Source organism: Xenopus tropicalis, chromosome 5 (assembly GCF_000004195.4).
Source record: "Xenopus tropicalis strain Nigerian chromosome 5, UCB_Xtro_10.0, whole genome shotgun sequence".
In the NCBI taxonomy this organism is placed as follows: domain Eukaryota; kingdom Metazoa; phylum Chordata; class Amphibia; order Anura; family Pipidae; genus Xenopus; species Xenopus tropicalis.
Window position 1 is genome coordinate 18560621 of NC_030681.2, and position 12845 is coordinate 18573465.

At 39.1% G+C, this 12845-nt stretch overlaps 1 protein-coding gene across 1 annotated transcript in view; it reads right to left on the bottom strand.

The window, feature by feature from the left end:
* Positions 1-12845, bottom strand: part of lrpprc (leucine rich pentatricopeptide repeat containing) — an 83039-nt gene that overhangs the window by 51515 nt on the left and 18679 nt on the right. The window contains 8 exon segments of the mRNA NM_001045738.1: positions 362-447; positions 1406-1539; positions 5038-5151; positions 6112-6168; positions 7991-8068; positions 8346-8452; positions 10129-10186; positions 11047-11074. Of these exon segments, the coding sequence (NP_001039203.1) occupies positions 362-447; positions 1406-1539; positions 5038-5151; positions 6112-6168; positions 7991-8068; positions 8346-8452; positions 10129-10186; positions 11047-11074 (662 nt within the window).

Consider the following 12845-nt stretch of genomic DNA (forward strand, 5'->3'; position numbering starts at 1 on the left):
CTCAGCCTTCAGACCTCCTTAAGCAAAAACAAAGCCATTAGTCTGGGCACATAGGCAATTTGTGCCACAAGTCATGATCTTCAAACTCAATCCAAACAGCGATGCTAATAAAAACGAGCCGCCGAAATGCAAAAGGCACTGAGCTGTGCAAATGTAAATGACAAGCCTGCCAAGCCATTAAAACTAATGGCCTGCACTGTCCAAGCAGCTCTGGGTGAATTCACATGCAAATTTGTATGCAAAATGCTCAAGCACTTTCCTGGCCATGATATACCATTAATATCAAGTCTGATCTTTTTTTTTACTGTGGTAGGTAGATACCTTCCCACACACCCACTGAAGCTGGAACAAAAGGCTGTACCTGCTATCCGGCCGTTCTTTCCAAAGACCTTGACAAGGGCCAGGTACTTGCTGGTATCGAGAACAGCAGAGGAATCTTTACGGTTCCTGAAAAATAAAGAGATGTTTATAAACGCCGTGCCATTTATATGCCTTAAATGGGACAGCCATTTTGTACATCCTATGGCTCATTGCCACGTAAGAACTAGAGATGCACAGAATCCAGGATTCGGCTTGGTATTCAGCCAGGATTCGGCAGGATATGGATTTGGCCGAATCGAATCCTAAAAATCACATGCCTTTTAGTCATGTTAACATGAAAGTGTAAAAATTTTCACCGCACGTGACATTTAACCCTTCCAAATCAGGACTCAGATTCAGGTAAGTATTCGGCTGAATCCCTTAAGGTGGATTTGGTTGAAGCCTAAAAACTGGATTTGGCGCATCCCTAGTAAGAACGGACGGATACTGTGTGGTCCTTTCCCTGGATTTGACAAAGATAATGCACAAGAGGGTTATATCAACTTAAAGGGGAACCATCACCCTTATAAAGAAAATTTAATTTGTATAAAAAAGTTATTTCTAAGTTATTTGTTTCAGATATAAATGGCTTATTTACAAAATTTCCAACTCCAAACAACTCAACCATGATGTTTGCCCCTATTGTATTACACTTTTTTTTTTTTACTCTTGCTGGAATCAAGAGTGGGTGAAAGAGTGGGTGTAAATAGTTGAAAAAAATAACAGAGTCCATCAAGTTCAACCCATCCAAGCAAACCCAGCACACACAACCTATACTTACCTATCTATACACTCACATACATAAACTACATATACAACCACTCTTGGTTCCAGCCAGTAATAAACATTAGGCTAAGAAACTCCCAAATAAATTCTTCAATATATAAAGGACTACTGTTAACCCAGTGACCAGGGAGAATGTTTTATTTGTGCCTCAATTTCCAGTTTTAAAAAATATTCTGAATTATTATCTGGCTGACGTACAGAATGGTGTTGGTGTGAAAAAATTAAAATGCTTGAAGAGTTAGACAGTTTGGATACTTACAGCTCTTGTTTAAGGTTTAGTGCCTCATCTGGATTATCATGGCGGCAGCACAGTTGAATTAGAGCTGCATACGTTCCAATGGCCAAATTTTCTTGTTCATATTTGGCCTTTACTTCTAGGGCTTTTTGCATATTCTGAAAAGAAAATTGAACAATGCATTTTCCATAAAAAAAAGTAAAAAGGCCACTATAACAGCTAGTTTTTATACCAGGGAAATCAGTCCTTCTGTCTCTCTGATCAGTTTTCTGAAAAGATGGGAGGGGCCTATTATGAACCTGACACACTGAGAACTTCCTATATGCTTACATATACAAGCCCAGGCTTTGCCCTTACTTGTTTCCTATTGGACAGGTTCATTGGTTGCTTGTGCACTCTAACCAGTTGTATAAATTGAAAGGTCATTGGTTAATTTCTCCCTTGCAATGGCATAGGCAAACAGACTCAAACCCATACTAAAATGTTAGATTTGCAGCATTCTGTCACAGGCACACGAAACAGTGTCAGATTGACAGGAGAGACAGCCAATAGGAGTTAAGTCTGCTGCCAGTACTATGTGTGACATCATATAAGGAAGTAAAAAAGCAACTGTAGTGTCTTTAGGGGTCACTGACCCCCTCAACAAAGGGTCTGGGCAGAAGTGAAGGGATGCAGAGCAGAGGGATGATTCTGAGGTGAATCTCTCTTCAGCTGTACATTTTTTGTTAACTATGTATATGACAAAGATTGTTCTATTAATGTGAACATAGGTGAACAACCCCTTTAAAAAACAACACTACCCTCTGTCACCTAAGACTGCCCACCAATACATTTTACTAACATTAAGAGATTCTACTGGTTACCAGCTCCCTTTAAAAAAAAAAAAAAACCATATGAACAAAAACAGGTGCAGCACCAGAGGACCTTAGTCGTGCAGAGACCCTATCTTGTATATAATATTATTGCAAGAAGCCAGAGGGGGTGCAGCCTGAAAGCACTGGGGGGGGGGGGGAAGTTTGCAGCGAGCTGAACAGGTTAATAAATGAAACACTCCATAGCATGGCTCACTCCTTAGGATTTGTCATATGCTAAGCTTTAAATTGGGATCAAGTGTAAAAGCACTCCTAAATAATTCACCTACATGGTGTGGAGTAAATAAGATTCACATGTGGTAAACAACCTGTGCGCCTTTGAATAAAAAGGAGTGTTTAATAAGAATGCTCCAATATCTGTGATTATGTTGATAACGGCAAGTCCCACTGGCATAAACAAAAATAAGTGCATAAAGATAGCCTTCCAGGGCAAATCCTACTTAGAAATATTGTTTATTTTACCTTTAAAACAATTTTCTTTGACCCTTTTACATTGGTGGGTGTTCCTGTGTCCTGTATCAAAAAAAGAAGTTGTCCATAGCCCACCCCCTGCCCCAGCTAATACATGTGTTTCTTTGTGTTTAAACACAGCAGATACAATTACTGCCTGCTGAGCGGGGCACACACGGTGACAGTCACAATGTGCTGCTCGGCCGCAGTTATACACTCCTCAGAGCACAATCTGCCCGCTACTAAACCTTTGTACCTGAGCAGAACGTTGGCCAAGGCAAATTATTCTAAAGTGAATTTCCAGAGATAAAAAAAAAAAAAAATGCCGTAATCTAATGCAGCTATAATTTTAAGTGAAAACCATGAGAAGCAGACAAAGACACTCGATAGAAAAAGAAAAAAAAAATGTCCAAAATGTCTGATGATATCCTAGAAACTGGCATCGTTTGAGAAATGAACTACAGTTGGACGCCTGGTAAAGGGAAGCATGAATGCATTTCAGCTCGGAAAAAAAATGCCTTCCCTCCCCAGGAAAATGGAATTTCAATGCCTTGTATTAACAGAACAGGCAGATTTGACTTGCAGATCGCTAGACGTGTATTAGTAACACGACAGTATAGAATGAGGTGGCGTAAGCCGGTGACTGAACAAACACTTTGCAGGAGCGACAAACTTATCACGGTCTGCGGATGCCACAGCAAGAGCACAATAACTGCATAGACATTCCACTATCCAAAGGACAAGTTACATTTCTGCATTTGAAAATCAACACATAATTTCCAAAAAAAAAAGCAGAAAAAAGAAAAAGTGGCCGGCTCCCCCCAGAAAATAAGATTTAACTTCAATTTTTGCCTGTAACCCAATAGGACAAACAAAGTAAGTCCATACACTCACGGTTCCTTGTAAAGTCCGTTATCCACTGGTGCAAATCCTCCTGATGCACCTGGCCAGGTGCCTATAGTAATGAGCACAAGAAGAAAGGGGGGTAAAAAGCACACAGAAGAAATTGCTGGTGTAAAAAAATACCTCCAACCTGTTTATTGCGGAGTGCACATACAGACCAAACATTTCAAGAGCTACATGCTCTCTTCATCAGTGGAAAAAGTACATACTTTGCACTCCTCAATAAACAGGTTGGAGGTATTTTTTTACACCAGCAATTTCTTCTGTGTGCTTTTACCCCCCCTTTCTTCTTGTGCTCATTTGTAACCCAAAAGGGACATCAAAACATTCAAGGGTCAGTCAGCCTAGCCCAGGCATTGGTCACCTATATGCTGTTGGCATCATAATGCAAAAGTATGTAGAAGGTACTGAGAGTTCTAACTCTATATAAGAAGTGATGTAGGTTGCCCATGACCGATTCATGTTAATACCGAGTGCTGTCTAGTCAGTGCTGACTCCTGGAGACCATATTCTCCAAAGTGTCTTGCCTTCTCTGTCTTCTCAACGGAACGCTCCTGATTGCTGTGCAAGATTGTAGCCATCTTGTTGCTGGTTGTACTCAACTTTGTATTTTCTAAGCATATCTACATTTTTTTCCATTGAATTGGGTCATCTTATAATATGTCCGAAATAAAAGGGCTTCAGTCTGATCATTTGTGCTCCAAGCAGGTGGTCAGATATGTTTAAAAGCTGTGCTCGCTTGTAATCCAAGAGGCACGTTAAAGACATACAAAGACCTTTCTTGCCTTGTACAGGCATGGAACACTTAGCACTTCAGATGTTGCGGACATACCACTGTCGGCAAGGTTGCTGGGGGCACTGGGAATACTTAATATATGATGGGTGGTAGATGTCCTATCAGTAATTTATAGTCTTATTGCATGTGGTCAATTTTGACTCTGGGAGACCATAAGAATAGTGTTTCTTCAAAATGTTATACTTATATTTGGGTCTTTAGGCTTCTCAATGGTTTGTGAAAGATTCTAGCAGTCTTGCCGCCTTCTGCTTTTGTACGCATATGTCCCTTTTCCAATGAGTTGGGTCTTACTCATAATATTTCCAAAATAAGCCTGCTTTGGCCTCATAATGTGTCTAAACGTAGGAGGTCAGGTTTGATTTAAATAAAATCACTTTGTATTCTTTTTAAGAATGGATTCTCTTTGATCACTCTATGATCAGGAAGTTAAGCTTTTGCCTTTCTGCTTGGCCCCCTACCCAACAAAACTGCAGAAGGCAGTGAAAAACTGCTGATATCATGAAATCTAAACAAAATTAACTAACATCATTTATAAAAGTGCTTGAAAGAAAACCTGAAAGGGTAACACGTGACTTAACCAACACAGTAGTCACAATCCTAATGCTTTAATAAAAGTAGATGAACTGTTTTAATACCTCTTCGGAGCAATGTATCATCACAAGCTGCTTTAGGACATCCCCAAAAGGCTTGTTCTCAGCTTTAAGGGTCTCAATCTCTTCTTCTAAAGTGGAAGCCTTTAACTCTGCTGACTGAACGGAAGGGAAAGAAAGACAATGAGCAAATATTCACTGCCCTGTATTAAACAGTGGGATTTTAGTTTTTGTTTGTAGAAGTTGCAGGTGATAAATACAAGTTAGTTGGTGACACTAAACATTTAGTACCCACCCACGAATCAGGAGCTGTGCTCCCCTTATGTGTAGTATGAATGCACTACTGAAAGCACTGCACTCAGGAGACCAATACAGCTACAGGTATGGGACCTGTTATCCAGAATGTATGGGACCTGGGGTTTTCCGGATAAGGGGTCTTTCCGTAACACGGATCGCCTACCTTAAGTCTGCTAATAAAATTATTTAAATAGTAATTAAACCCAATAGGACTGTTCTGCCCCCAATAAGGGGTAATTATATCTTGGGATCAAGTACAGGTACTGTTTTATTATTACAGAGAAAAGGGAATCATTTAACCATTAAATAAACCCAATAGGGCTGTTCTGCCCCCAATAAGGGGTAATTATATCTTAGTTGGGATCAAGTACAGATACTGTTTTATTATTACAGAGAAAAGGGAATCATTTAACCATGAAATAAACCCAATAGGGCTGTTCTGCCCCCAATAAGGGGTAATTATATCTTAGTTGGGATCAAGTACAGGTACTGTTTTATTATTACAGAGAAAAAGGGAATCATTTTTAAAAATGTGAATTATTTCATTAAAATGGAGTCTATGGGAGAAGGCCTTTCCGTAATTCGGAACTTTCTGGATAATGGGTTTCCGGATAAGGGGTCCGATACCAGTAAAATTATTTACAGTGCTGCCGTTATGGGAGCGAGCAAGATGGACTGGAAAACCTAAACTGTTTGTTTTATCATCAGCATAAATATATGCTCACTGAGTAACCATAAAGAGAGAGGCAGTACCAGAATATTAGAAGAAAAACAACATTAATGAGGACACCAGAAACCAGGCCCGTAATAGAAGGTACTTACCTTTGCAATATCTGATGAGGTTAATGTTTCCTGAGAATCAACCAACACTATAACATCCTGAAAACACAATTCCATATTAGGTTTGATGATATTTGAAACATTTGCTATCAACAGTAGTATGTGTAATATACACACTATTTATTTCTACTTTATCTGAGCAATATACCATTTTACAGTTGATCTTTTAAATACACCGATGAATTGCATGAAGCTTTTTTCAATAATGTAATGTAATTTAATTAACGTAAGAAATGAATGTAACAGGTCTCTTTCCTCTAGGTGTCATGCTTACCCCCTGAATAAATACTAATGATTTATTTTGTTTAAGGTTTATATACTTTTTAAAAAGAATCCATTGCTGGACTATTGTACTGGACTATTGCCCTGTACTAACATTAATGATCTGGTCATTTTATATGAACTCCTGCATATTTAAAAACAAAAGGACTATTATGGGTTAAAAGCAAAAAAGGTTGAACATATCTTTAGTGTTTTTCTCCCTTGGGACTCAAAGTGCTTTGTAGCAAGCAAGACAGCTATTATAGGCGCACTAAACTATGCTGAGATACCAAGAGATTAAGGGGGTTTTTCTCTGGCAAAATATGTTTTTTACAAAACAAATCAGTTAATGGAACTACTCCAGCAGAATCCTGCATTGATATCTATTTTTTAAAAGAGCAAACAGATGTTTTTATATTTAATTTTTAAAAAGTCATGATATTCTTAGTTTCCCAGGTGCCCCCAGCCATGTGACCTGTGCTCTGATAAACTTCATTCACATACATACATTTGTTGGTTCAAGAATAACATTTTAAAAGGTTGAATGAATTATTTGAAATGTGCACAGTATAATTTAGTAATAAAAACGACACCATAAAAATCACAACAGAATCCCTTTTCCAGGGTCAAAAGGAGTTGCCACAGGGAATTGAACCAGGGTCTCAAGAATGAGATCCCATTTCAAATGTCTGATCACTTAACCTCTCTCTCTCTCTAATTATACATATATATTAATTATATATATATATATATATATATATATATGTATAATTAGAGAGAGACAGGTTAAGTGATTATATATATATATATATATATATATATATATATATATATATATATATATATATATATATATATATATATATTTTTTTTTTTTTTTTTTTTTTTAATGAAAACATTGGAATTTCCTTTGTCTATTAAAATCATAACAGAGTCTCCTAATGTTTCTCTGCTAAAGCTTTAGCTTTAGAGACAGGACTGAGCAGAAAAGTGTCTGAAGATGCTGCTCTGTTTAGTAAATTGACGGCTAGCCAGCAGGACAAAACAACAGGGGGCTGCTCTTTCAATTTTCATCAGCAGAGTAAAAACTGTTGATACACTGAAAAAATAATTAATGTAAATTACATGTAAAGTGCTCAGAAAAGCACTCTGAGCAATTTAACATTGTTTTGGGGAGTTTAGTTTTGCTTTACAGGGGTAAAATTGACCACCATGGCTAACCAAAGGAGCATAGTGCTGTAAACTGGCTGGGGGGGGGGGCAGCATGGCACTGAGCCATTGCAGAAGAGAGAATAGTTCTGTAATTAGTGAGGGAATTTACTGCCATCCCTTAGGTGTCCATAACATAACACGGTGCTAACTGGTAAGTTGGATATAGATCTTTACAAACCGTACAACCCTACATGGTGGGGTATACCGTCATTAGTTATGAAGCGCTTTTATAAAAATGTTTTTCTAATGGCGGAATGTTACGGAAAAGGTTGGTACGACCGTAATAATGATTTTACAGCTAAGAGTTTATGTGGAATAAAGCACTTTAATCTGAAAGCCACAAACAAACCCTGATAGCAGCCCATACACGTTCGTATAAGTGACAAACCTTAATCAGTTCCGGAACGTGACTGGAGTCCAGCAAGTTACGGATACCCCTGTATATGTTTGCGGAGATTACTATGTTCTGCATTGAGGATGTGGGAGGAGGGAGGCAGGGGAAAAAAAAACAATATTAGTTTTGAAACACATAGACAAAACGAAATGTGTCTAACTGGAATTATCTCAGACATAATTTAAGTCTCAGCTCCTGCCATGACATTGAGAAGTGGTCTGGTTCGACTTAAAAGCAGCAATTTCACAGCTAATAGATACATGTCAGGCAGGACAGGCATTATGTCGAAGGAAGATAGGGGGGAAAAAAAGGGAGAAAAGGGAGGGGGATTAAAAAAAAAAATCAGTACCGCGTTCTTTAGCTGATGGAAGTATTGTCTCAGATGCTCCTCCTTGGCCTGTACTTCTGCGTCGCTCATGCTGTCAATCAGGTTATAAAGAAAATAGCCAACAGCTTCTGCAGGGAAAGGGAGAGGGGGGGGGGGGGGGGAGACAAACGGAGAGAAAGCGTTATTCCACCAAAATTACTGCCACTGTCATGTTATCAGGATTAATTTATAAAAGAAATCATTTTGGTGTGAGATGTCACCCTGATGAGAGGTTCTGAAATGGCAACAATGATCAGTCAGGCATGGAGATTATGTGGTTTGGGAGCACACAGCTAACCGGGGAGTGAAAGGAATATTCATTAATTTCAGACCTGTGACAGCTTTTCAGGACTCTTTCCGACTTTCATTTTTTCCCCGTTTTTTTTTTTTTTTCTGTTTGTTTGTTTGGGGCAATGCTGGGAGGTGAAATGCCTAAAGACCATATGTACACATGCCATAAATATATATATTTATGCGGCTTATAAGCAGCATTGCAACTTTGCAATTACAGTACCCCCAAAGATATGCCTCCATTTCATTAGTCTTAAGGCACAGGTAGAGCCGAGCATATTGCAATTGAAGTGGATCTACACTGAGGCAGCACTATGTATATTTCCAGCGTGTAACACTTGGCCCAGGGCTTGCTACTTCCCAATAGCGCTATGTTATTTGAAGACCAATAAACCTTTTTACTGCTCCAGTGCATACACTCAATTGAAATTATTTCCCATTTGTCTTATTTCCCCCCATTTCAATGACAGTATTCTGGCTCGGGTAGTATATTCACCAGCCATGATTTCCTCACAGGATTTCCACAATCTCCCCGCCCACGATGTTCCTATTCAGTTTAAATCACATTAAAGAAAGCCATAAAGGGGCACAGTCTAGTAGCCCAAGAGGCCTGGTGATATAACTGGAGGCATGACCAGCCAAACCCAGTAAATCAAGCTTTACATTCTTTATATATCAGGGACAAGAGATGTAAATAAGACAGTAAGGCTTTCTCATGACCAAGGTGCAATACATGCACAGAGACAAGCACCTTTACCCTGAATCCCTGGGCCAGAAACCTCCATAAGACTGGTTGCCTTAGAGGAGCAAGTGAAGATAATTGGTGGTGGGGTTGGCGGTGGAGGGGGGGGGTTTATAACGAGAGCTATTACTTAATTGAAGGGTTCTAGCTGCGGTTAAAGGAAAAACATCTCTACGTAAAACTTGTAACCTAACCCTTTTAGCCCTAAAGCAGGACCACTGGTCCAATTTAATTCTACACAAGTCCTTGTCAAAGAATGGCAGCCAACACCAATTAAATGGGAACTTCATCTAAAAATGTATCTTCTCGTGAAAACACATTTGTAACATTTCTGGTGGTCGGAAAGCAAGAATACAGGAGGGAAAGGTGTGTGCAATACAGAAAGATAAGGGATTAATAAATGAAGGCATTGAACCACGTTGTGGTTGTTGGGGACAGTGAACCAAGTAACTAGAGTTTGAATGTGAGAGAAGTAGAAAAAGGAGAAGGAGGAGGTTTTTTTGTTTTTTTATAAAAAAAAAGCTAATTAACTTATCACTAATTCGAAAACATGGCCTTACATATAAATAAAAGGACATTTAATTGCAAAGCTGCCCAATTAAATATGCTTATGGGGCAAAAATGTAAGCATGTAGCACACAGCATCTACTGCTGTAATATCTGTAGGCCGGACTCATTACACACAGCAACGGATTTACGGCTAAGTTACAATCACAGATACTGAAACGCTACCATTTGGTCCGGAAGCTGCCTGGCAGTAGCGCCCGTCCTTGTACAGCAGCTCTGTTATCTGTTAAGACAAAATAACCGTGTATTACAGCCGAGAAGTCGCGCGGCAAGGACAAATGGCGAATGAAATTGAATTCTGAAAATAATAAATCATCTTGCCCCCTCGCTGTCACTCGGCATCCTAGCAATTTGTTCCAGGAGAAAATAAACACAGAATGGGGACGTCGAGAAGGGAAATCACTATGCTCAGTAAACAGCCTTTCTCTAAACGCTCCCATTTATACAGGTGCCAGGCTCAGAAATGTGTCCCTATTGCTCTTCCATGTAGGATAATGGCAGTTATGTACTTGACCCCATCACCAGCCAGCCAATCTGCATGGACTTCTCCCTCTCATCACAAAACTATACAGGTCTGATTAGAGAATCGGCCGACTAGGAACATCTTTTTGTATCACGTGCCATCACCCTGGTGCAGTCAGTACAACAACAATACAGAGTTCTGACATATACTGTATAAGTGATACAACAGTAGCATTATATGGGGCCACCAGCCTTAATAATGACCAAATAAGATCTGTCAACTATAGGTCTTTAAGCCAAAATGAACTGTATATCGTTACAGAAAGCTGGAGTTTGTTATATCTGCACTATGGCGGTAAAGAGGGATCTAAACATGTGACATAGGCTTAGACTAATTCTTTAACGCATAAAAACCTTCATATAATCTCTATTAAGCTTATTTTCACAAATAAGTCTCCAATGGCAAACGGTCTTATTAAAAACTGCACAAAAAACCTTAACACGTGCGGAAATGCATTTTTAATTAATGCTTCTATTGCATTTCTTTAATTGCACATCATAAAAGTTAATTTAACAAAATTCCACAAATGAAACAGTAAAAATAATTGACAAGGCACTTACCTTAGCTTTCAGATCTACATTATTTGACCTGTAGGTGGCAGCAGAGGATAACAAAACAGAGAAGGGAGGAAAAAAACAGTTAAATTAAACCTCTTGTACCATTAATGCTTAAGAGTTGCCATGTAAAACAGATTTCACAGTGACATGTTCCTTCTAAGTGCAAACATTTGTTAAGTGTTTTAATAAAGAAACATTTGCCTGAAAAGGGCTATCGATCTGCTTTTAAAGAATAAGACTAAAAATTATCCATGTTACATTAAGCTTGAACTCCACTCTCCTTCTCTGAGGTGCTAATAACCTTCAGAGCAGAATGGGGGGAATGCAACTTTACATTAACCTGACAAATAATCAGATTGAACTGTCACGTCCTTGAGCGTTTGCCGACAAACAATATATCTGCAGCAAAAAAAGTTACGTGTTCCTATATGATGCATTGGAAAGCGCTAGTGAAATATTTTAAGTTTTAACCAAGGATAAAGCCAAATAATTCCATGAAATTCCATATAATTCCATATAATGTATATGCCGGGGTGGTGACTATGGGACTAACACTCAGTGCTCTGCATAATTAAATAACCCACTGGTGATCTGACATTTGGACCCGAATCCCAAAATAAAAGGCAATCTTTCATTTAAAAATTCATTGTTCCTAAATATGCACTAATCATGGTTGGAATAAAAATTCAACTACAATAGAAATGCCATTTTACATTTTTCAGGGGACTAGAAAAAACCAGTGTAAATCCAGAATGATGTAAAATCAGGGAAATGCATTATGTATGATATATTGGTGGGAGTTAATTTCTAGTATGATATAGAGAGTAATATTCTGGGAGTTTGCAATTGGTCATCATTGTAGTTTTTAATTTAAATTTTTGTTCAGCAGCTATCTGGTTGCTAGGGTCCAAGTTACATTAGCAACCAGGGAGTGATTTGAACGAGAAGCTAGTAAATGAATACGAACAGAAAAATTAATAATAAAGTAACAATAACAATAAAATTGTAGCCTCAAAGAGGAATAGTTTTTTGGCTGCTGGGGTCAGTGACCCCCATTTGAAAGCTGGAAAGAGTTAGGCAGCAAATAATTCAGAAACTAACACATAATGAAAATATGCCTAGAAATTGCCATTCTACAACATCGTAAAATGTTAACTTAGGGGTGAACCACCACTTTTAAAAGGGTGGTTCATCAACAGGTTAACTTTTAGTATATTATAGAATGTCCTATTTCAAAGAACTTTGCAATAGGTTTTAATTTTCTACTATTTTTTAATTATTTGCCTTTCCGTTTTGACTCTTTCCAGCTTTCAAATGGGGGTCGCTAACCCCGGCAGCCAAAAAACTATCGCTCTGTGAGGCTACAGTTTTATTGTTATTGTTACTTTTTATTACTTATCTTTCTATTTAGGCCCTCCTCTTTTCATATTCCGGTATCTCTTTCAAACCACTGCCTGGTTGCTAGGTTAAACTGAAACCTAGCAACCAGATAGCTGCTGAAATTGAAACTGGGCAGCTGCTGAGCAAAAAGCTGAATAATTCAAAAACTGCCAGGGTCAGACTGGGCCGCCGGGACACCAGGAAAAATCCCAGTGGGCCCCGGCCCTAGTGGGCCCCAGCGGCCCAGTCCGACCTTTGCCAGCGCTCCCCGCTACTGACTGTTCCTCCCCTGATGCGTTCAATTTATACGCACTCGGGGAGGACGTCAGGCGGGGGCCCTTCGGGGGGGGGGGGTTAGGGGGGCCCCTGGGGGGGTTAGGGGACGCGGCTGGGGCACCTGCAGGGCCCCTGGGGCGGGAGCC